The 26,163-nt window shown below is 45.0% G+C and overlaps 1 protein-coding gene across 4 annotated transcripts in view; it reads right to left on the bottom strand.

Moving 5' to 3' along the window:
• RTN1 (reticulon 1) overlaps positions 1-26,163 on the bottom strand; it is a 156,909-nt gene that overhangs the window by 13,476 nt on the left and 117,270 nt on the right. For 2 of the 4 annotated variants that reach the window (XR_013540863.1, XM_072986818.2), the window contains exons 4-5: positions 1,263-1,470; positions 335-473 (exon numbers count right to left, since the gene is read on the bottom strand). Coding sequence is in view for 2 of the 4 variants with exons in the window: in XM_072986818.2 (XP_072842919.2) it covers positions 335-473; positions 1,263-1,470 (347 nt within the window). In the remaining 2 variants the exon portion in view is untranslated. Of the gene's footprint in view, positions 1-334; positions 474-1,262; positions 1,471-23,126; positions 23,505-26,163 lie in introns of those variants that run through there. The other 2 variants (XR_013540865.1, XM_072986819.2) reach the window with 2 other exon arrangements.

Raw genomic sequence — 26,163 nt, 5'->3', positions numbered from 1 at the left:
GTTTGCTCCTCCCTTTGTCTCATCTCTTCCCTCCTCTTTTTTTGCAAGACTAAGGGCAGTCTTCTTGGTCATAAATGTCACCTTGGCGTTCTGAAGAGCTTTTCAATGGATGCGCGGAACAACGGTTCCCTCTGTCTGATTCCTTTTTAAAGCCACTGATGCTGGAGGGCCCTCTATCACACCACATGGTAGTGAACACCACTCAGTGATGACATATAGTATAAAACAAATTCTTTTGTGGGGATATACCAACTCAGAGACTGGAGTGCTATCCTCTCAAATAAGCCCACATGTTTGTCTTTCAAGCCCTCTCTGTTCTTTGCTTTCCACGTACTTTTAAAGAATCCACCAAGTCCTGGACGAGAAACAGCCGCCTTAGCTCTTTGACTGTGCTGTTCACATACGACTGGAGACAATCTGTGTATTTCTGAATTTGTTCCTGGGAGAGAGACATTTCCATTTCCAAGTAGCTTCTGTGGGAAAAGAACAACTCAGGTTATAAAAGCGCAAGGCAGGTCCATGCATTGACTTCTACTCTTCCTTTTGATGCATCATTTTGCTGCAAACATTCAGGCTAGAAAACCAACTGTTTCCACCAGCTTTAAGTATGTCATTTATATACTGCTCCATAGTCCTTAAAGCACTCTATCCAGTCAGCTGGGTGCTCAGTTTACCAACCTGGCCTCAGAAGGATGGAAGGCTGAGTCAACTTTGAGCTAGTTACCTAGCCAGCTTACATCTCTTTTGATCAGTAACTAATTATTCCTCATTGACCCTGCCTTCCAGTTCCATAAACTGCCACAAAAATGGACAACCAAGCAAAAGACTGAGACAACAGTTTACTTTTAACAGCAAATTATTGTGGTTGTTGTGGGTTTTTCAGGCTCTCTGGCCGTGTTCTGAAGGTTGTTATTCCTAATCTAGATGCCGGCCACAGAGACTGGCGAAATGTTAGGCCTGAAAAACCCACAACAACCATTAGATCCCAGCCATGAAAGCCTTCGCAAATATGATGTTAATTTGCTCTTGTTTTTTCAAATATCATAGGTAAAAGGAAAAAAAAACTTACTTTAAAAAAAGAAAGAAAGAAAAAAGTACGTTTCCAGACTGTGGAAGTTAAGATCTGGAAATCAGCAAGCAATGGAGTAGAGAGAGTAGGTGTTGTCGTATGTTTCCAAATTTATCGCTTTTGCACAGATTTTAGAAACGGTGTTTTAATTGTTTTTGCCAAGTAAAGGGTGAGATAACTGAAGAGTACTCACTTGAACGGGTGCCCCTCGTCAGTTTTTTGCACAGCCTGTAGAACGGACTTGTAGATTCTGAAGCTGATGGTGGCCGAGAGAGCGGCTAGCGCCAGGTAAGCGATCACACTCACAACGCTGAACTGGGTCAGGGAGAAAAGCAGCAGCAAGATGCTCCCGAACACAATGCCCGTCTGCTTGATGTCACGCCAGTATAAGAGGTCGATAGCTGGAGGGAAAAAGGCAAATCATTAGAGCTGAACTCTGGAACCGTACCAGCAGAGGCTACCAGCAGTGAATACCAAGCTCTCTGGCAAAGCTGCAATTGGAAGAAATAATTATAGCTGCGTAAACAGAGCCTGACAATCCAAATCCTATGTTCGGCTGGAATCTCTTTGGCTCAGTTTACTGGTGAACCAAAAGAGGTTTTCAACCTCTGTCCTTTGAGATCAGAGGGATCAAGGCTAACCTATTTTTGCATAGGATCAGCTGGTTAGTCTAATAAAAAGGACTACTAACTTTGTTTTTACCTGTGATATATCTCTATATTGCTTGGAAATGTAATCCCCTCCCCCCCCCAACTCCTGCCAGCCATGCTGGCTGTGGGATTCTGGGAATTTTAATCCAAAAAAGTTAATGCTTTCAATGTCTACGTTAGAGAAGCATAGCTGTTCCAGACAAGCCTAGGCTCTTTTGGAAATGAGTAAAATGGAGTATTAGGTTAAGGTTCCCCTTGACATTGAGTCTAGTCGTGTCCGACTCTAAGGGGTGGTGCTCATCCCCGTTTCCAAGCCGCAGAGCCAGTGTTTGTCTGAAGACAATCTTCTGTGGTCACGTGGCCAGCACAACTAGACACGGAACGCCGTGACCTTCCCACTGAGGTGGTACCTATTTATCTACTGGGAGACCAGTGATGGTAAAAACTTTAATACCAATACTGTCCTAAGGTTGCTGGTTTACATTGAGTTCCTACGATCAGCCCCAAGTACACATTGTTTTGGCACTTGAGCTCCACAACTAGTACAGTGGTGCCTCGCTAGACGATGATAATCCGTTCCACTGAAATCGCTGTTTAGCAAAATCATTGTCTAGCGAAAAGCATTTCCCCATTGAAATGCACTGAAACCTGTTTAATGCATTCCAATGGGGAAGAATCGTCGTTGTCTAGCGAAGATCGGCCATAGGAAAGCCACTTTGCGAACCGCCGATCAATCCTGAAAACACCTGTTTTGCGAGCGCGGAAGAAGCTGTCAAAATCGTCGTCTAGTGAAAATCGGTTTGCGAAGCAGGGACCAAACATTGTCCAGCGAAATTCCCCCATAGGAATCATTGTTTTGCAGATTGCTATAGCAATCGCAAAAAGTCAATGTCTAGTGAAAAAAACTGTCATGCAGGGTAACTGTCTAGCGAGGCACCACTGTATCCTGCTTAGTATGTATGTGCACAGAGATTCAAGTCGAGATCACAGCAAGATGCAGTTGTGTGCCTGGTTGTGTGACTTGGTTACACTGCCACAACAGCTTCTGCAGTTGGGGTTCCAGTTACATATATGTTGAGCAAGCTACTGACGCCATATAGCTTGTGCAATAGATATCTAACATGGTGGTGTCGATCTTACATCCCAACAGTTGCTCTACCAAAGAACCTGGTACCTACCATGGTACCTTCCAGAACCCCACTGAGACCTTAGCTGCAGGCATTCAGGCAGAAATCTTCCTTGCAAGGACAGTTTTGCAAACAGGCCTTTACTTCCGATTAGTTTTCCATTAGCAGCAGCAGCAGCAGTATCTTAGAACTGCAGAGCTGGAAGGGGCCCTATGGTTGATGAAGTCCAGCCTGTGTCAGTGAGGCCCAGAAGGGACTCGAATTCTCAACCACTTGCTCTACAGCCAGAGACCTAAACCGCTGCGGGTTAAACTGCTGAAGCCTCTGTGCTGCAAGGTCAGAAGACCTGCAGTCGCAAGATCGAATCCACGCGGCGGAGGGAGCCCCCGTTGCTTGTCCCAGCTCCCGCCAACCTAGCAGTTCAAAAGCATGCAAAATGCAAGTAGATAAATAGGTACCACCTTGGTGGGAAGGTAACAGTGTTCCGTGTCTAGTCACACTGGCCACATGACCACAGAAGACTGTCTTCGGACAAACGCTAGCTCTATGGGTTGTAAACAGAGATGAGCACCACCCCCTAGAGTCAGACACGACTGGACAAGAAGAGGCTTATTTTCACAACTGGGAGAAATACTGCCAACAAAAAAGAGGAAGGTACTGTTTAGACAGACCAGTGAAAGACTATCACAACTGCTCAAATCTGCTATAAGAAAAACCCACCCCATTCTGCCCAAGAGAAGAGCCGGCCCTCTATTTATGTAGGGCAGGCACTTTCATTATTAACTGAATCAGTTCAGCTGTTTAATCACCGACTACCCAGCTGACAGCACAACTCCAATCTTCCCATCATAGGCTGACTCACAGCTGGGATCCTGGCTTTATCACATTAATTAAAGAAATAATTGGCTAATGATATAATGAGCCACTAACCAGCTTTCTTTCTCCCCCCCCTCCCCGTGCCTTAGAAATAAGAGGCTGCTCATAAATCAAAGCAGCCCCTAGCTACATCACATCACTGTTGGGGTTTTATTTTGCCTTCCTTTTGAAGATATATTTTGCCCTTTGAAGGTGGGGAAATGGGTGTATTTCAAGAAAACGAAGGAAGAGGGGATTGTGAATTCAACCACATCACTGAAGATCTGACAAGCAACAGAAATATGTGACAGGGAGGTGTATGCGCAAGGGGGAGGAAAGGAGAAACAGAGCTGACATCATCCAAGCATCCAGTGCAAATAATAACGAAGATGGTTTTTATCCCTCCAGGCAGTTTCGCCCTATTATAAGACTACAGAATTTGTTATTGTTGATGGCAATGTTTGTGTTTAAGGAGCAGAGCCTGAAAGGTTATGTGAGTCCCGCCAGCCCCTCTCATATCAACCGGGTGTCCTTTTCCATATTAGATGGCAAAGACCAACAGTTGAAAACTCAACAGGTTTTAGTGAATTAAGGAACGTTTAGTAGTGAAAGGATAAGAACTCAGTCCTTGTCCTTCAAGTCTAGTTAATTCCAGTGACCCAAAAATCCAGCCTTATTGAAGGGACTCCCCCTGTTCTGATCACTGAGGTTCTTATCAGTGGGACAGGAAGACAAGTTAGCTCCATGGGTCTCTTCCTGTCATGGGTGGGACAATGTCTTGTGTTCTGAACATCTTAGGCTCTTCAGCAACGAGGATCTATATGCCTGCAGTGAGCACCGGGGGGGGGGGGGGGAATGACAACTTCTTTCCTCGTATCCTGGTTGGCTCCATGTCTCCTGAGTCCTTTCCTCCAATCTCCTCTGAGAATATCTAATAATCTAATCTCAGAAGGGCAGAAGCTGGAAGGGACCCTACAGATCCCTGTGCCTCCTTGCTAAGGAGGCACAGGGGGGAACTGAACCCCCAGCCTTTGGTTCTGCAACCAGGCCCTTAAGCCCCTGAGCTACCTCCTCTAAACCCCTTCTTCCACCTGTGTTGGGGGTTCCTTCTTAGGATCTCCCTTGCCATTTTCTTTCCAGCTTGTTGTTCTTGATCTCCCCACTAAGAGAGGCAGTAAGATGGTTTGGGATATTTGCTTTCTCCCCTTCCCCCTCGGAACTCATAGCTGCACCAACACACACAAACACCGCCCAGAGATCTTCTTTCTGTGTAGATAATACCGACGACCCTGGGAGTTCTGTTTCTTCCTCAGGGGAGCCCTCGACCCAACCTGTCCAGGTCCACACATCTAAAATTCTTCTCCTGAGCTTTGCTGGCCTCCCAAAGCTCTTGACTCTTCTTATGGGGTTTCTGTCAATCCCTGGGATTTCTTCTTCTTCAGAGTCACTGGGTTTTTACCCTTGTTCCTCTCCTCCTACAGGCCCAGTTTGACAGCCTTCCACCTCCTTTTCCACGTCCCCTTCTTTCTCCTCCTCCTTTCCCAGCAAGGCTTCTTCTATATTGGCTAAGCACCAAGAGGTAAAAACACAGTTTCCTTCTCCCTAATCAAATAGCCTCTGATTCCCCCATGCAGACATTACAATGTACACCTCAGTCTGGGGTCCTCCTTTCTCGGGAATCACCGCCAAAACTGTTTCCCTCCTCAGATTCCTATGGGGGAACTGTGGTGATAGGCTCTTCAGATGCAGAGGTAGGTGATCTGGGCACCGAGTCAGGGTACGACAGCTCACCATCGGGGGCACCTGTGTTCCTGTCTTCCTCCCATGTTACTTTTACAAGGTAATTATTTACAGTTGCAGTTCCAAAGGAACCATCCCTAAAAGAGGGTTATCCTGTAACAGTGGTTTTTTTTAATTATTCTGTCCTATTTCCGAACCTTAACTGAAAAAAGTTCTTTTTAGTTCCTTTTAAAATATGAAGATACAACCCAGGAGTCTGTAGTAGAGGGTATCCTCTCTTCCTGTCTATTTTATTGTTGTGTTAACAGACACAATACAGGACCAGGAGAAACAGAAGTCTGCACTTCAGTCATTTTTGTTGTTTAGTGGTTAAGTCGTGTCCAACTCTTCGTGGACCAGCCCACGCCAGGCCCTCCTGTTTTCTACTGCCTCCCGGAGTTGGGTCAAATTCATCTTGGTGGCTTTGGTGACACTGTCGAACCATCTCGTCCTCTATCATCCCCTTCTCCTCCTGCCTTCACAATTTCCCAACATCAGGGTCTTTTCCAGGGAGTCTTCTCTTCTCATCAGATGGCCAAAGTACTGGAGCCTCAGCTTCAGGATCTGTCCTTCCAGTGAGCCCTCAGGGTTGATTTCCTTTAGAATGGATAGGGTTTTTTTCTCTTTGCAGTCCAGGGGACTCTCAAGAGTCTCCTCCAACACCACAATTCAAAAGCATCAATTCTTCAGCAGTCAGCCTTCTTGATGGTCCAGCTCTCACTTCCATGCATCACTACTGGAAAAACCATAGCTTTGACTATGCGGACTTTTGTTGGCAAGGTGATGTCTCTGCTTTTTAGGATGCTGTCCAGGTTTGTCATCGCTTTCCTCCCAAGAAGCAGGCATCTTTGAATTTTGTGGCTGCTGTCACCATCTGCAATGATCATGGAGCCCAAGAAAGTAAAATCTGCCACTGCCTCCATATCTTCCCCTTCTATTTCTCAGGAGGTGATGGGACCAGCACCATCAGTCATAGTATGATCCATATTATGATCTGCATACCCCATACATATCAACATAACTGAAATATGTTGCAGTTAACACTGCAAAAGAAGGGATGCTATTTCTCATCAATTTACCATTATAACATGGATTTGATACTAGGCAGAACAACTAGTGATTTGTAATGGGTTACTTCCAAGACCCGTTAAGCGTTTTGTCATCATCTGTTTACTTCCTTTAAAGGGAGAAGTTCTTATATTTTCTTAATTTTTAAGGCATGCCCAGAAGACATTGGAACTTGCCAGACAAGAATATGCTAGAATTTTTAAAAGTTCTTTTGGTTTCCATGAAATGTATCATTCTTTTTGTCTGGGAATGAACTGCCAAATTTGCTGTAGATTCTATTTTCGCCTAATACATGGTGGACATGGTGGCACTGCAGGTTAAACTGAAGAAGCCTCTGTGCTGCAAGGTCGGAAGACCAGCAGTCGTAAGATCGAATCCAAGCGACGGAGTGAGCTCCCATCGCTTGTCCCAGCTCCTGCCAACCTAGCAGTTCGAAAGCATCTAAAAATGCAAGTAGATAAATAGGGACCACCTCGGTGGGAAGATAAAAGGCATTCCACGTCTAGTCGCGCTGGCCATGTGATCATGGAAGATTGTCTTTGGACAAAAACGCTGGCTCTATGGGTTGGAAACAGAGACGAGCACCGCCCCCTAGAGTCGGACACGACTGGACAAATTGTCAAGGGGAACCTTTACCTTTACCTATTTTGGCCCAAAGCTTGCAAAAGTCACAGACCATCATGGGCTGACTTATATTTCTGGTCTGATCAAAACCAATTCGAACACAGTGGGCTTTGAGATCCAGGGCCACTATCCACTGAAATGCATTTGCACCCCTTCTGTCTTTCCACCCTTAAGAAAAAAGAGGGAGAGAAGAAGCAGAGGGGGGAAAATGAGTATTACAAATGCAGATGAGATCACCTGAGCCATCTAAAAAAAAACTTCCTGGTTGGGGATTATTGGAATTTTAATCCAATGCATCCAGAAGGCATCCAGATTGGGGAAGGCTAATGTAAGCTATTGCTTGCTAAGGCACTCAGTTTACTGACAAATATCTATGCTGTACCTACCCAGACACAACCAGAATATTTGTTGTTGTACGCCTGTTTCCCACTTCTTAGAATGGAGATCGATGGATGTTATTACCAAGCAATATAACTTCAGGACCTAATGGCACTGCACTGCAATGGATTTGATATATCCGTTGTTCCGCCTAGCATGCACATCTAAAATTATATCTGAAGGCTATTTCGGCTACCTGACAGCTCTCTGAAGACTATTTATATCGGAAGGCTATTTCTTTTACCAAGTAACTTGATACAACACTGACTTAATAGGACATCCAAGAACGACACGCCAGATGCTTTGCCAATCTGTTTTCAGGCCAGGAAAATCAATGCCTGCCTGCCTGACAAATCATTCTGAAACTCTTGCCTACTACAGCAAAATCGTTGCTTTAACAAGTAGGTTTCCGAGCTGATGGCTGACTGTAAAAGACACAACACACACCCACACACACCCAAAGCTGAAATGCCAATGTAAGGATGGAAATAACTTGGGAGGGGAGGTTCCACCCGCAGCCATGAGCTTGTGCTTCTCCCATAAGGTGGCCACCATATGTCTTAATGGTATGGTATCAGCAGGTTGTTTTTCTTCCATGCTAGTAAGTCACCTATTAATCAAGAATATCATCTAGTGGCACTTGTAAGAGTTCCAGAAAGAGCTCCGGGCAATGTTTACCTACAAGATTCCTTCATATGATAAAGGTTTGTGGAGGCTCAGGGCTTCCCTCTCATTGATATGTATTTATAATTCTTATACTACAATACAAGGCTGATTATATGAGCATCTTCTGCCTGGGGCCATCTACCAGATCTCTAGGACCTGACTGCTATGCTTGAAGGAGTAGGGTATAAGAAAAACAGAAAAGAAGCAAAACCAAAAAAAGGAGGCAACAGGAAAACAGGAAGGCCAAATATGAGATAGATCGACTCCATTACAGAAGCAATAGACGTGAATTAGCAAGAGTGGAGCAGGGGTGTTAGTGAAAAAACATTTTGGAGGCCATCCATCCATACGGTTGCAATAAGTTGGCGGTATAACAACAGAGCTGACAACAAAAAAAATCATACCTACGGAATGTCTTTTCTTTTACAGGGAACTAGAAGGATGGACTAGAAAAACAGAAATGTATGGAAGATAATGAGCTAAAGAGCTTCCTAATCACGGTTCCCAGTTTCTTTGTGCCGGTTTGTTTTAAGACTGAGCCACTTTTCAATTTAGAAACAAGCACGCAGAATATGGAGGAAGAACTACGAAGCACTCACAGTGTGTGCTGCAGATTGGATTTTTTTTTTTTGAAGCTGAGAGCTGTCCTAGGTCCTGAACATGAGCAGTGATCTAAAAACAGCTCTCTGTAGACAAGATGAAGAATCTATATCTAGGAGGAGTGTTCCATCAACCAGCAAAACAGGTCTAAGTATGAAAATACATTAGAAGAAACATGTGTATCATTGTGATTATTGCTAGAATTTAACCCTTGCCCACCTAATTCTAGAGATACGTATGAGTGGGGAACCAAGGCTGAATAGCAGAATCTGCTCCGGAAATCACACCGAGAGCAGGAAATAGGCAGTTCTTAAAATGTGTATTTGGCCTAAAATCTGTTCTCTGATACTTCCAACTTCCTTCTGTTGCCTGACACTGACCTGCTTTAGTTTCAACCTAATAAAACCTTCCTTGCACCTTCCTAGAGGAGTAGCAGAAGTTTCTGGCTCCAATCATTAACAATCCTGCCTTCAAGTCAATGCCGGCATAGGGCAGCCCTTTTCAAGGTTTTCCAGGTACAGAAGACTCAGAAATGGTTTGCCATTCCCTTTGTGAGCCCTGTGGTACAGTAGTTAAACTGCAATACTGCGGTCAGAACTCTGCTCGTGACCTGCATTTGATCCATATGGATTCAATTTCATGACTCACTCAGCCTTCCATCCTTCTCAGATGGGTAAATTGAGTACCCAACTCTACTGAGGAGGCAATGGGTAACCTGCATAATTAAACTGTAAATCTCCCAGAGACTGCTTTAAGCACTGTGGGGTGGTATATAAGCAGCATACTTTTTCTCCTAGGGGAGCCCTGGGACTGTGTAGCTTATTCAAGACGACACAGGCTGGCTCTACTTGCAGGAGGCAAAGCGGGAAATCCAACTCCCAATGTGTGGCTTTGCAGCCCAATACCTAAGTCACAAACCTATCCAGCCACATGTCTTTATTCAAACCCATAAGCCAACAAATACACATCTGTTCCATAGAATCACAGAATCATCGTAGGGTTGGAAGGGACCTTGGAGGTCTTCTAGTCTGACCCTCTGCCGAAGGCAGGAGACCTCAGACCATTCCAGGACCTCATACCCTCCCAGACAGATGGCTGTCCAATCTTTTCTTGAAAATCTCCAGTGATTGGGGCACCCACAACCTTGGGAAGCTGTTCCACCGCTTAATGGTTCTCACTGTCAGGAAATCCCTCCTTATTTCCAGGTTGGATCTCCTTCTGATGAGTTTACACCCACTGGTTCCTGTCCTATTACAGGCACAATGGAGAATAAATTGATGCCCTCTTCCCTGTGGCAACCCTTCAGATATTGGAAGACTGCTATCATGTCTCCCCTCCGTCTTCTCTTCATGAAGCTAAACAGACCTAGTTCTTTTAGTCATTCTCCGTTTTATTACTGTGCGTTAAGAAGCACAGACGGCCAAGCCAGAGAAGACAAACCTCTCCAAATTACTGTTCCAGAAGGACATCCTTCGGTTACTGGGAGTCCAGCCATAGTTCTAACACAAAATGCACTGGGAAGTGAGGACCAGCCACAGCCATGGAGAGAAGCACATCTAGGCCTCAATCCAACCTTGCGCTAGTGCCCAACCACTAAGCACAACAGGAAGGCCATCCCTTTCTGTTTATGGGCATCCAAACACCTGCTCCACAGGGTTTCCCAAGCTTGCCAGGAGTGGGTTTTGAGGGTACATGAGGTGCTGCATGAGGCAGGTGGATCATACCCCTTCCAGTTCTGCCGACATCCATAGAGCAACCCGACAAGACCCTGAGCGTGGCAGAAGCGCAACTGTGTTTATTTTTGAACCAACCTGGGTAGCAACCCAGAACAACCTTCAACCCAAGCGGTATGAGGATTCTTCTCTATCCAGTTGTCCGTCAAAAGAGAAAAAGTCCATCTCTCTGTAGGAATCCAATATGATTGTACCTCAACAGGTACAATCTCTATAGCATCTGTGGAAGACGCCAGAGTAGTATTAACCTACTTATGGATGGCACACCGTGATCTGCTGAATCTCAAGCTGGATGATAAGAATGGGAAGCTGCAAACCACACACGGGTTAATAGGAGATGTTTCCGTGGGTAGGAACCTTGCTCATAATACTATCCCTTTGGTTTAGGGCCGTGATTTTTGTCCATGCTACCTTCCACCCTAGAGAGCTGCTCTGGAGGATTGTGGATTGGATTGCACAGGAAAGGAAAGGAAACTCCACAGAATGCTCTCTCCCAACCTCATCCACCAGGAGCCAGGCCTGGATTTCAGTGTCTTCCAAGACTGGCAGGGCAAGCCTAGATCCACCCCAATATTAATTCAATACAGTACCATTTCCAGGTATCTTTGGTAGGCCACGTTGCTAGTCCTCATGAAAGTGGTGTTCAGCTTACAGGAAATGCCGATTCCCTAAAAATGCACCCATTTTTCTCTGGCTGATATCAGATAATATGTGCTTGTTTACATCCTCCATTTTGCTCTCAACACAGCTCAGAAAGGAGGAGAAACAAGGAACGGGAGATAATGTTTAAATAAAAAGATAGGTTGTGAACAAAATGCTCTTTAGAAGGTTGCAAGCCTCTGCTCAAGATCCATAGGTTTCTGTTCACTTGCCATTAAATCACATATTATACAGTTTTCCATGTGTGTATTTTAAGGCATGGGGAAATCTCTCCATGGGATAAATAAATAATGGCAGTCCTGTACAGACATAAATATTGTTGTTAAAGGTTCAGTTTCCACTGGGCTATTGGAAAACAAGGAGAACACAGTCCAGGGAATGATTTGCTCATTAAGAGATTGATCCTGTACCAGCAGCCAAATTCATCAGTTAGCTATAGCAAAGGCTGTGCACCAGGGCCAAAGACAAGAGCTTTTCTGCATGACTGTGTCCTCTGTCAAAAGGTTTGCATCAGCTGAACATCATGGCTAGAATTCAAATCTGACAATGAACTGCTACGTTGCTATTAGAATGGATGTGATCTAGGCAGCTTTAATTTTCCTGATGTATCCTTACATGTCAAACAGTGCCTGCTTCTAGAAGCTCCCTGTAACATCCCCTAGCAAGTTTTCTAAAAGCATCTTCGTTTAAAAAAGGAAATTGAATTTGCATATTGCTGAAAACATTAAAGTAAGAAAAAAAAAAGGATTTGAGTAGAATAGTGCCATCAATGGGAAGCTGCAAACCACATACTAAAGTCAAGAGAAACAGTTAAACAATTAGCACAAGGCGTCTCCACATATGCCACATCGTCACCATCACCATCATCATGTATCAATTTTTCAATGCAAGAGAGGTGGGGGAAATAGTCACATCAGACGCCTCTTTGGGTGGCATGAGGGCATGTGAAGAAAGAGATTTTACAAGTCCTTTATTTAAGTCTAATTTTTTAAAAAAACATTAAACCCTATCCATTGAGAAGTCATGGCTCCAATGGGGGTTATGTGGGGGTCCAGACGCCATGCCCAACAGAATGATCAAAGACTGAAGATGCGAAAGGGTTGATCTTTCAACAAGAACGTACAATTTACTCCTCAGTCCTTTGAAGGGAAGGGGAAATCCATGGGAACCAGAATATTATTTATTTATTTATTTAACTTATATGCCACCCACTCTACCCATTAGAGGCTGATCTACCTGTATTAATTCTCAGAGAAAAAGGTAGAAGAAAACATGGATGAAGTGAAATAGTTCCCTCCCAAGAGGCAACCGGCATGGCATCTGCAGAGAGATGCGCTGCTTTACCCACACAATGGCAAAGAAACTTTAAAATACTATTGGCTTAAAAGAACAAGGTGATTAATGGATATACACGAGAGAGCCTTTTAAAACATGTTAGTAGTAAACTATCTGCTTTGCATGCATAAAATCCCAGATACAACCCTCAGTACTTCCAGGAGGGTTGAGAAAGAATCTCACTGGGGTGGGGGGGGGAACACATGGGAATGTCACTGCTACCAATAGTGTGGTTTTGGCTGAAATCCTGTTGCTGTTAAGTTTCAGAAATAAAATATTTCTGATTTCTCTCCCAAAGGCCCCGAGGCTCTCATGGAATCCCTTTCATCATCAGATGAGAGGGGTGTCATTAATCACAAAAAAATCACTGCCCCCAGTAACCTATCCCGGTGGTATCTGTTTTTGGAAGTTAAAAGAGTTCTTCCCATCATCCTACAGCCAACCAATGTCTTCCCAATGATGAAAGGGATTCCACGGGAGCCTCATAAGCTTCTGGGGGAAAAAATCACAGAGGCTGATGATGTTATCTGCCTTACACTGCATAATTTCTGCAACAGGATTTCAGCCTTAGTATTAGGTTGCAACTACACCGTTAGTGTAGTAGCACTAATGTGGGACGTGATGGCGCTGCGGGTTAAACTGCAGAAGCCTCTGTGCTGCACGGTCAGAAGACCAGCTGTCATAAGATCGAATCCAGGTGGAGGAGTGAGCTCCCGTCGCCTGACCCAGCTCCTGCCAACCTAGCCGTTCGAAAGCATGAAAAATGCGAGTAGATAGTTTTACCTTGGTGGAAAGACAAAATGGCGTTCCCTAGTCACGCTGGAAACTGTCTTCGGACAAGCGCAGGCTCTACGGCTTGCAAACGGGATGAGCACTGCCCCCTAGAGTTGGACACAACTTAATTAAATGTCAAGGGGAACCTTTACCTTTACCTTACACCATTAGTATTCAATCTTGGGTCTCCAGATGTTCTTGGACTAAAACGCCCAGAAGCCTTCACCATTAGCTGTGCTGGCCAGGATTTCTGGAGTTGTAGTCCAAAAACCTCTTGGGACCCAAGATTGAGAAGCACTGAACTACACTGACATAAAATGTGAGAAATGCTACAGGATTAGGATGGTCTGATTCACATATTTTTTCTATTGATCATATAATGTAAAAGTAAGTGCAAATCAGCCTGGACATTCCTCCTCCAAAATCTGTAATTTTCCCCCCTCCACTATTAGGGTTTCTACTTTTTTCACAGTGGATCCATTCACATCGGTTCAAGTCCTGTGATCACTTGAACAGATGTAAACGGATCCACTGTATGTGGGAAAAGCTTGGTGCCAGCGCTGTTGCACGAGGCCACCGAGACAATGAAAAGGAAAAGGAAAAAGAAAAAAAACTGAGAATGACAGGAGGAAATGAGAGTAGGAAACTGCCACCTTGCTTACAGCTCATTAAAGTAGTTCTCCTATAGCCATGCCTTCTGCAAGAGAGCTACTCTAACAAGCTGCAAACAAGGATGCTGAGTTAATTTCCTCCTCTCTTCCTGTATGGCCAGTTAATTGAAATTTGCCCAGGAAAAAAACCAAAAAACACAGCAAGTAGTCACATTTTTCTTGCTGTGTAGTCACACTCTTAGTCAGCTTGTGGTGTTCTTCCTTATGCATGGCCTGGCCAAAGAAGGATGTTCTCTCCCTGTTTCAGAACATTAGAATTGGCATTGGGCAATAAAACTGAATGAAAATTCAAAAGGAGATTCCTGCTGTCAAATTACATCTAAGGGCCAGCATCCTGTTGTGAAAATCTGTGAAAAGAAGGGCAATTTCCAAGTAGTTTCCACTGTTTCCAAGCACTGGTCAACCAACAGGACAATCAGGGGACAGCATGGCATATGATGGACACATAGGCAACAGGATTTTGGCGAATGGAGGTGACCACACTAGCTAGGGGATTCTGGAAGTCCAAAAAAAGGAGTTTTCCCAAGGCCTGGCTATCGTTTGTGAGTAATAAACAGAATTTCCATATAGAGAGGCATTATATATTTTTCTGCTTCAGATGCTGGGAGTTAAAGAATACAGAAAAACCCTCAAATACCTAGCTTGAGGCACTGCTGGAGAGCCATCTACGACTCGTTACAGAACATGCAGATAGGTCTAAAATCAATGCATAAATAAATGGTATGCTGGATCTGATGGATCATTCTGACAGATCTAACAGAGCTCTTATATTCTTATGTGGTATGAAGGCTATAACATTTATAAGGGACAGTAGCTAGGAGAGGTGATAACAAGCAATGAAATATTATTTGTTTGTTTTATTTATAAGCTGTCTTTCTCCCAATAAGAGGACCCTCAAATATAACATTCAGGCTAAGTACATGTAAATGTATTAGCACACAAACATCTTGTTTTCCTTTTCCTTCTGTCTATTCCAAGGTCTTAATTACAGTCATAATTTGGACTATAAGCTGCAAAGGGCACAGCCTTAACTCCCCCTGCCCTTACCTTTGCTGAAGTCTTTTTTCCAGAAAAGATTCTGCACATAGATGCAGTTTACAACTCATTACCATGTCCAATCTCCTGCAACAGCTGGATTTCTGCATAAAATGCTGGATCGCCATGTTACCACAAAAACCAAGAGTAAAATTTTTAGAGAAGTGTAAGAAATATAAATAAATCTACCTATTGCCAGCCCTGCACACTTTCAGGCAAAAAGGAGTGTCGTGTAACAATCCCAGTCATTTTTTAAAAATATGGAATCAGCATGTTTACAAAGGCATTGGGGGAGGGGGAAAGATGTCATAGGCTGATTATAAAGTTTTCACTTCCTGGAAGGAATATCGTATATGGGAGAAAAACTTTTCCAATCAAATGAAGAATCTGACTCCTGGGTTCTTTACTCATGAAAAGGCTGTTCAATACCTTCAGAAATAAGACACGGGACAAACCTGTTGGGATGTTTGGGAAGCAGCCTGGACTCAAAGTCTCTGTGTATAGGTTGCCATTACAGCAGGACCACAATATCTTCAGGGGATCACAGCCCCCAATCATCCTGCACCACCACCACCACCACCAGTGGATACTGACACAGAAAAATATGGAAGTATCCAACGCTAGACATTGGATGGTTTCTGGCTTCCTCTAGTGGCCAGTTCAGTTGAATACACCCTGGAAATCTGTATAAATATATATTTCTGGGGGGTGGTATTTAATTTTTTCAGGCAATAGATAAGTGAACCAGACAATGCTGATCCCACCAATTGAGAGATCCTTTTGTAGTTTAGTCGTGTCCAACTCTTCGTGACCCCATGGACCAGAGCACGCCAGGCCCTCCTGTCTTCCACTGCCTCCCAGAGTTGGGTCAAATTCATGTTGGTCGCTTCGATGACTCTCTCCAACCATCTCGTCCTCTGCCGTCCCCTTCTCCTCTTGCCTTCACACTTTCCTAACATCAAGGTCTTTTCCAGGGACTCTTCTCTTCTCATGAGATGGCCAAAGTATTGGAGCCTGCGCTTCTGGATCTGTCCTTCCAGTGAGCACTCAGGGTTGATTTACTTCAGAATTGATAGGAATTGAATTTGAATCTCCTTGCAGTCCAGGGGACTCTCAAGAGCCTCCTCCAGCACCACAATTCAAAAGCATCAATTCTTCGGTGGTCAGCTTTCTTTTTTTGGGAGATCCTACTGCAGTCTATTCCTTTTAGGCATCTTTACAGTGAGAATAAAACCGATTCTTGAGCCAGTCACCTGGCCAGAAACCAACAAGTCCAACACCTATTACAGTATATAGTCAATTAAAGGGCCCACTTCAAAGTTTCAAACTCTAGGATCCAAGAAGAGGGTACAATGTGCACCATTCATTCGCCAACATGCAAAATTTTACAGTGCAATCCTACTGTCTCCACAAGGCGTCACTGAATTAATGGGTCTGCCTTCGTCTTATATGAATGCATACAGGATGTGCTTCTTTGTCCATAAACAGCCCTGACAACTGCCTATAGAAATTTGGGAGATTATATTTCCGGTCGTCTAAAATCCATGTTTTATTCCCCACCCCCACCTCCAATCTGCTTCATTGGGATCGCTGACACTGCGATTACTGAGTATTTAACATGGTAGGTAGACTGCCCTGAGTCAGTGTGGCTCAGCAAATAAAGATTCTGGATGTACCCTCAGGATGTCTGCCTTCAAAGGTTGCAAGGTGGCTATATCTGCTGGCTGGGGTGGGTGGGTGAAGTCCTATCTTCATTATGGACGAGTAAGTCTCATAACTTCAGTAGGCATTAGGAAGTATAATTAGCTTCCGGATTATAACTCAAATGGCCTCTACTAAGCTTCCATTCCATCGGAATTATCACAACGTTACAGATTTATTACAGCAACAAATGGCTAATATGAATATGTAAGTACCAACCTAATTTGATATACAAGATCTGTATGTATGTACATATGCATATACTGTACTGTATATGGCAGACCTTGGAAACTTGCTTTCTGAAAGTAATTCATCCCTGCCACTTGTTAAAGAGTTCAAAGATTAGTTACTGCCACTAGCCATGACAATGTGTAAGAAATACCTTGTTACCTTGTTGACTACTCATCTCCCATTACATTTTAGAGGTGGAAGGAATTAAGACTGGAAAGAGAATAAAATAGCACTGGCTTTGGAAAATGCCTTTTCAACAGACCTTTAAAAACATCTCGAAATGCTTTTATAAAGTACAGTGGGACCTCGACTTACGAACGTCCCTACCTACGAACGGCTCCACTGGCAAAAATTTGCCTCGACTTGTGAACGGAGCCTCGACCTATGAACAACAACAAAAAAAAGGGCAGGGGAAAAGGGCAGGAAATTCCAGAGACCTCCAAAGTGGCCGATCTTGGTGGCGGGGGACCCCCGGGAGGTCTCCGACGGTGGCAGGGACACCCTGGGAGACCTCCCGGGGGGGGTGTCGCCTGCTGCCGCGATCAGAGGCAGCGGTCACCCAGTGCCGGGAGGCTTGAGCCGGCTGGGTTTCTTCGGTTGCTTCCCTCCTGGCTCACTTCCCGTTCGCTATTTGCCGCCCTACGCCATTTGAATTTGCCGCCATGGGCCCACGGAGGGTGGCGCGGAGCAAGTGGGAGGAGAGCTGGGAGGCAAGCGTCTGAAACCCAGCCAGCTCAAGTCTCCCAGTGCTGGGTGACCACTGCCTCCCCCGCAGCCAGGGGTGAGCGGCCAAAGCACCCTGGCCAGGCTCAAGCCTCATGGCAGCGGCGGTCACAGCGGCGGCGGTCACGGTGGCGGGGGACCCCCGGGAGGCTTCAGACTGGTAAGTGTTGCTTTTTTTTCTTTTAAGGAGCCTCGTGGCGCAGTGGTTAAAACGCTGTACTGCAGCTAAAACTGTGCTCACGACCTGGGGTTCAAATCCCAGGTAGCCGGCTCAAGGTTGACTCAGCCTTCCATCCTTCCGAGGTCGGTAAAATGAGTACCCAGCTTGCTGGGGGGGGCAATGTGTAGCCTGTATAATTAAAATTGTAAACCGCCCGGAGAGTGCTTGTAGCGCTATGGGACGGTATATAAGTCCAATAAATAAATAAAATAAATAAATAAATTAAAAACGTTGATCTGGGTGGGTTTGAGAGGGTTTGCGCTGGGAGGGTATGTTTCTCTGTTGTTTTGTTTTTGGTGATTTTTTTGTGTTTTTTTGCAGTCCCAGCGTGGGACTTGCTCCAATGTTTATTTTTAGATTTGTTTGTTTTTTGGTTTTTTTTTTACAGTCCCAGCATAGGACTTACGGTGCTTTATTTTTATTTTATTTTTATTTTTTGTTTTTTTCTTCTTCCCCCAGAATGCATTAATCGCTTTTCAATGCATCCCTATGGGAAATGGTGCCTCGACCTACGAATGTTTTGACTTGCGAACACTGTTCCAATACGGATTAAGTTCGTATGCCGAGGTACCACTGTAACTCTTAAGAAGCAACCAGTGGAGTGCCCTCATTCTTATTTTGTTGCATCTCATTTGGAACGTAGCGTCATCACTGTGATGAGTAACTTGGGAGAAGCAACTGTACTACTTGTAAGCTCGAACTTACAGGTCGTAGCCTGTGCATACATCACATAAATGTGGAGAAAAACCTGTTTACAATATGAACAAATACAAATCTACTAGAAAACAAAGCAAAAATGAAAACCAAAGGATTGTGACCCTTTATGCTTGTAAATGACTCCATGAGTTTGAGGAAGAAGTATTCTACAAAATCTCACAATGAAACAAGACTATTATGGTTTAAGAGGCCAGAAGAGTTTATTTTTCATTTTCATTTTCTTTTTTCTCATGCTGAAAAAAGCAAACGCTGCTACCTCTAAACTGCTACAATAGACTTCAAGCTTTAACCAGCAGATTAATCAATCTAAAGCTGATTAATCAGTGGCAAGTAATAGTTATGATGGAAGTCAGATTTTAGCCACGGTGACAGTGACTTGTGCTTTATGATTACATTTTGTATTTTAAAAATTTTTCAGCTCTGACGTATTAAACAGAATAAAAATGAAATTGTTAAAGATTACCTTTCTGTCTTTCTAGCAACAGGGGTTTTCATGTTAAATTCAAAGACTTTTCTTCAGTGTCTTGAGAATGATTTGGTAGCTGATTAAGCCTATTAACTAAACGTTTATTTAAAAGGTAGACAATCTTCCCGTTAACAATTCTTTAAAGGTCATTTGCTTAGCCCAGACAAACACAAGCAGCCATCTGTCACAAATGAGAATTGCTGGAGTCCACAACGTACTATGTCTCTTTCTACTGGACAAAGCAAGGTTTCACTGGTGGATCCAGTACGGAAGAAATATTCTGTTTCACAGATGGAAGCAGACGCAGAACTAACAGAGAGGTATGCGATATGATGATAAAGGAATCTAAAGATATGTATTCTCGAAGGCTTTCACGGGCAGGATCTGATTGTTATTGTGGGTTTTTCGGGCTCTTTGGCCGTGTTCAAAGAGCCCAAAAAACCCACAAGAATCTAAAGATACCTGGTTTGTATTTGGAGAGAGAGAGAGAGAGAGAGAGAGAACACCTTTATCCACCATTAAAAAATAAGAGCCCCAATCTACCGTACATTGCATCTTTAGGTCAGAGTGTGTACCTTTGTTAAGCCTAGGAGATATTTTTGATGTACATACACAGATCCTCCCCCTTCTAAAAAAAGAAGCCATTTCTGCCCAAAACATGAGTCAATTTGCATGTAAAGTTCATTTACATGTAAACCTGAGCCACCTATTTTTGACAAATCACGGCTGCGATGCCATGTTTTAGATGAGAGAGGAGGCCATGGTTTACATGCAGACTGGATTCCTAGAAGGTTCCAGGGACGTGGTTCTCCTGACTTGCACCCCTTCTGTCCAGCAGGAGCTGGGAGACAGGCTTCTGTGGGGATTGTGGGTCTCCTCTTGTCCACCCATTTCGGCTCTGAAGCACCTAATGGTGTTTATAACACGTGAAATGTGACAAATGCAATTGTTTCAAAACATGTTTTCATACAGGGGTGCTTCCCAGCAGGCCGAGGCCCAAGGATGCCCTCAATGGCAACTTCAGATTTCTTGTGGTGTGATACATGAAATGGCCTCAGGTCACTCGTCTTTGAAAATAACCTAGCCTGCCTTCCTTCCTTTTATAACCTTCCTTGCACAGCAGCTAGCTAAGGACACCTCCCCAAAAACAAACGCTTAAAAATCACAAATCTAAAACCACAGTGCCTTAAAAAACACAATAAAGACAGCAACACAAGCCAAGGACCAAAGGATGTGTTATCTCGAAAGCTTGCACAGAGATTTTATGCCTTACTGGTTTCCCCTAATCTAGTAATCACTACAACAAGGATTTGGGAATTTGTTTATAGCCTCAATGCTCGTAAAAATAAACACATTTAAAACAAGCATCTCGGTGACAAGAACGTGGGAGACAAACAAATGTCTGCCAGAAGGGAGTTCCATAGTTGGGCGGCACCGCTAAGAATCCAGTCCACTCACCACACGATATTTACAAAAGGCATTTTTGATCTGTTTGGGCTAGAAACCTTTGAACGTTAACATTCTCTCATGATTAAGGATCTCAATTTATTGGATCTCCCCAGATCCAACTACCACCTTCTTAGGGACCATTCCCTTTGATATATATCCCCACATCTCCATCTAATTCCCTGTATGAATTTAACACCTTTACTCATAAAGTTCTCCAGAGGATTTAAAAGTCACATGAAATGAAGCAGCAACAATGCCAGTAAGCAAAGGTGATAGAAAATGTGTCCTGCAAGGATGGGCTTAATCCAGTCACCAGTCACAGCTGGAGTAGACCCATTGAGCCAGCAGTCTCATTTAACAAGTGTTGACTATTAAAGTCCCATTAATTCAATGGGTTTATTCTAGTTGAGGCCAACAAGTAGATTGGTCTTCATTTCTTAGCAACTGAAATTTTGTGGGGTGGTGGTGGTGGTTTAGTCACTACTGATGATTTTTAAAAACATATTTATTTTTTCCCCCTATATATCAAGAATTTACCAGCAGCAGTGTTAAGATGGTATAGCTAAGGGCTGCATATCTGCTTCTTAAAACACCAATTCGCAACTATTTTCATTACAGTTGCTCTATCAAAAACAAGTAAATACTAAGAATCTATTCCGTCTTCATTCATTTCTATTACAGTGTGGGTTGTAACATTCTGGCTAATTTTTAAGCATTTTTGGCTACTGATTTTGAAAAGGGATATCATGGGAACAAAGATATGGAAATACGGGAAATTATATTATGAGTAGCAGATGGTAAAAATATAACACATATAAGACAGGCACCCTTTAAAGCTGCAAGCCTCCAATTCAGTGTGGGTTACTTCTGAACAAACACACAATCATTTATGATCTAAGTAAGTGATTACAGCAAACACTTCGTGAATATATCTTTTTCCCATATAAAGTGCTAAAAACACATTATAATCAAAAATCCCATCTCACGCTTTATGGTTCAAGAGGAAAATATGTGTATCAGTGTAACAGCATTGACTCAAATATCCTGTCTTTTCAAATTCTTAGCCTCTAAACCTGATGACAAAATCAAACAACAGCATAGATTAATTTATAAATAACAGGAAATCATGCTTTATAGAGTGTACAAAAGCATTTTCCTGGAAAATTCTTCTGGAATCTTATGTGATTTGAATAAAGACATACACTTGTGGAGGCACCAGGGTGGCAACATCGTAGATGGACAATTATTTACGTCTCGTTTCTCAAAACAACAACCATGTTTAACAAAGGACCAGGAGATCACAGTTCAGTTTAACAAAGTGGTGTATTCTGAAAGTGTGGGGGTATTATGGAATTATATCTGGAATACACAGACATGCACACAAAGGCTTTTTTCCCAACATATGCAGCATAAATGTAAATATTGCTGGAAGGGCTCTATGTAGAATCTTAACAATACTGATTCTGTAACAATGGCAAGATGGGCCTTACCAAATTAATAATAATAATAAAAAAACTATCTCCGAAGGAAAAGAAGACGCAGAAACAAAATGGTAGGTACAGTGCATAACAACTCGCTGGGCAGGGCGTCGTGTTGTCATTTTTCCTCCCACCAGAGTTGGTACCAAAACAAAGGAAGGTAGTAAGAAGGACTGAAGTCTGCAGGAAAAATGGCAGAAAAATATCTGTACAAGGCGAAGGGAAGGTAGCCAGCCACACCCAGTGGGTCAACATGCAAAATGTATCTCTCTCCTAACAGAAGGCTAGCCTCCATTGTTTGTTCCCACTTGCTCAACAGATGCTGGTGATACTGGGAGGGCTGTTTTGTCGCGCACACAGAATTTGGAAATCCTCCCAGTCTTGTCTTTTGGATAAAGTCAAAGTTAAGCGATGATAACACAAGAAAATAAGATGGCTCCTACAAAGCAATCTCGGAACCAGGCTGAAGGACTCTGTCCTGTTGCGACACCCTTTATACAAAGGGAGAGACGGGGAAACGTCTCGCAATGGGTGTGTCCCTTGGCCAGGGATGCTCCAAAGCGCCTTCCAACAGACAACCCCCTCGGAAACCGTCCAAACACCCCAGAGACGCAGTCCCGCCTGTGCCCATCCACCCCCCTGTGCCTTTCTCCCAAATGGTCCAACGGGTGGACCCACCAACACCCAGGTGGCTGTCCTTAAATACACCGCAGACCAGGCTAGCTGCCCAAGGCGACCAGTGGACAGCGGAGGGACCAGGGCAAGGATGAAGGAGAACATCTGTGGCTCTGGGAATGAAGAGGTGGCAGAGAGAATATCACCTGTTTAGCTATCTATACGGATGGATCGGTTGATGTCCACTCATTCAAGCAGGTAGGTAGGTAGGTAGACAAATGGCATAAAAATGTATACAAGCATGTAAACGCCCCGTAAAAGGTCAATAATAATAATAATAATAATAATAATAATAATAATAATAATAATAATAATAATAATAATAATAATAATAGTGGTGATGATGATGATGATGATGATGATGATGATGATGATGTATTATCTCTCTCTCTCTCTCTCCCTCACCCTCTTTTCTAAGCATGCAGAATAAAGAATCATATACCCTGGACCTTCCAGTTGCTCCACAGGCATTCCATCTTCGTCGAGTCTGCGCTGGCTTGCATCTTGCTGGGAAAGAGAGAGAAAGGAAGAGAAAGAGACAGAGAGAGAAAGAGAGAGAGGGAAAGAGAGAGGTAGAGGGGGAAAGAGAAAAGGGAGCGCGGAAAGGCTAGATCCTGCGCTTGGTCTCCTCCTTTCTTTCTTTCTTTCTCTCTCTCACTCTACTAGCGTTCCAGGGCAAGGCGCAGAGGTGGGCGAGCGGGTCTCTCAGGCGGCGGCTTTGGCGTGCCCCCCCCTCCCGTCCCGCGCCTAGCACACTGGCTACGGTGGGAAGGATGCTGCTGAACCGAGCGCGTGTCTCTGTGTCTGTGTGTGTCTGTGTGTGTGTGTGTTGGTGATGGCGAAGGGGGAGGGCGGGAAGCGGGCGAAGGCGAGGGAGGGCGTGTTGGTCGCGCTGCGGTCTCCACTGCAGCAAATCAGCGGCGGCGCTCGACTTGGGGACCGGCCGCTTGTTGGCACTGGGGAGGGCGGGGGGGAGGCGCGGAAAGAGTGGGGAGGGAGGGAGGCAGTCGTGGCCCGCCTGGAAGGCGATCTTTCCTTCGTCTTAGGCGCAGAAGAGCAGGGCAGGTTGAGGAGGGAGAGATGGGGCAAAACACACACACACACACAGAGAGAGAGAGAGAGAGAGAGAGACGGGCGCGCGTAGCCAGAGGGTGTGATGGAGGGGAGAGAAAAGGGCTCGCCTGGCCCTCGGTTGACTCTTTTTCCGGAAATTTCCGGCCCGATCGCAAACGCCGAGGCTCTTCCCTACCCCCCCTCCGGGATCGGGCTGCGCCTTCCCGCCCCCCGCCGGCTCCCCTCCGCCCCTGCCTCCCGAGCGCCCGGCACGAAGGATGCCACGGAGGGAGACCCGCGACCTGGGCGCGCCCGCCAGGCGGGATCGGGCAGGGCGCGTCTCCAAAGGGCCCCCCCAAAGCCTCCCCCAGCCTGCGCCTCGGAGATGTAGTCACCGACGCCCCGGCAGGGGGTTTCCTCTCTCTCTCGCCCCCCTTTTTTCCGCCCACCCCTCCGACTCTAATCCAGCAATGGAAATAAACAAGCTGTGCGCACGCACAGATCACACCCAGCCTCGGAGAGCCTGCGCGGTGCGCTGGAGACAAGGTGGGATTAGGACTGGGGAGGCGAGGGGTCAAATCCCGTTTTGGCCATGAAAACGCCTGGCGATGGGACCGGCCTCCTTGAACCTCGCCTATAGGCTTGCCAAAAGACAATACATGTCACCAGCACCGCCACATCTGCCAACGCACGCCTCTGTTTGAGCTGCACCAATTGACCAATTTAGAGCAATCATGATGAGGCATCACATCTCTTGTCTTTGGGACATCAGCCATCGGCTTCGCAGGAAGGGGGCTGCTTATCACACATCTCCAAATGGGCAAAGGAGAGCACCTATTGGCATAACACGTGCATTTACAAATAGATGGGCACGCACATAGGAAGAATTCATCCAGTCCATTTTGACTTATGGCAACCCATTCCAGGGTTTTCTGGGGCACTGAGTACTCAGAATTGCTTCGCCATTCCCTTCTTTGAGTGGCACTTTGGGACCCCATGCAGCTTGCCCAGAGCTACACAGGCTGGCTGTTTTCCTGGGATGCACAGGTCCCAATCTCTGGCTCCAAAGCCGGGTCCCCAATCCACTGAGCTACCTTCTCCAGTTTAAAAGCAATGACTGTATTTTTAAATAGTAAGGTGATACATCTTGCCACAGTGGACATTACTAATGTCCAGATGATGTCGCCATGCAAATCAGAGACACCTGCTCTGACTTTTTTTATTTCAACCCCCCCCCCCCCACTCGGCATCTTTAACCTGGTGTTGGATTATACAGCTTTTCAAACAGAGGATGCTGCCAATCAGAAAAAAATGTCCTCCGTTAGCTCTTCAAAGAGAGGACTGTTCTCTGTTGAACAAGGCTCATGGGCACCCTACAATGATATTCAGCATTTGCAATATTCTGATGTTGCTAAACACGGAATGGTAATATCTAGGTTTAAAGCCCTGCTCCGGTAAAACCTGAGTGAACAACTCACAGGACCCACACCGTATGTACCCCCCCCCTTAAAATTCCTGGCACTGACAACTGGTGAGGTCAGAAGCATACCACTGCAAATGAATGATGACACACGTGGTCCAGGAAGCCTTTCCATCCAGGCAGGCAGGAGATGCTCTAAGAGGTGTGGGAGAGTTCTCTGGCACCTTCCTGCACCACAGAGGGCCACCACTGTTGCTATCCGTTGACCTCTCCCAGTTAGAAGGAGCAGAGCTGCAGCGTGGGCTCCACTGGTCTGGTGGCTGAAGTACTGACGTTGCCCATTAGAAGCCCATGAATCCTGCCAAGGATCATTCTCTCTACACCTCCACTCTTCTTCCTCCTGACTGGCCCCTTGATCTTCCTCTCATCACCTTGATGGCTTAACTTGTATCGGCTTAGTTCCAAATTAGAGAGGGGAGCGAACCGCCGATTCAACAGTTCGGCACAGTTTGTTTGCTGGCCGAACAGCAGATCCATGGTTTGGCACCCCATCCCCTCCAGCAGGCGCCCAATCAGGGGCCACACCATTGGAGGGTGGGCAGCCATTGGAGGGTGTGGCACACCAAACTGGATCAGCTCTTTGGCCAGGAAACAAATGGTTTGGGACCTCGATACCTGACAGACTGCCTGCTCCCATCTAGCTCTACTCATGTCACTCAATCTAGCTAGGCTGGGAGGGCGGCTGAGGGGCTTGACCCCAAGAGAAGCCCGGGAGGAGAGAACTAGAAACTGGGCCTTCTTGGTGGTGGCCCCTCGCCTCTGCAACATCTTGCCTCTTGAGATTCACCTGGCACCCTCACTGGGAGTTTTTAAGAACAAGCTGAAGACTTGGTTTTTCAGCCAGGCCTTTCCCCCTCCCATCACTTATTTCCCTGTGTTTTCCCATCTTGGACTTTGCTTCTCTCAGGAGTCAGAACAACAACAAAAACATTGATCACCACAATCA

This window comes from Pogona vitticeps, chromosome 1, assembly GCF_051106095.1.
Source record: "Pogona vitticeps strain Pit_001003342236 chromosome 1, PviZW2.1, whole genome shotgun sequence".
Classification (NCBI taxonomy): Eukaryota; Metazoa; Chordata; class Lepidosauria; order Squamata; family Agamidae; genus Pogona; species Pogona vitticeps.
Note: the sequence above shows the minus strand (reverse complement) of the source record. Positions and strands in the feature narration are given on the sequence as shown.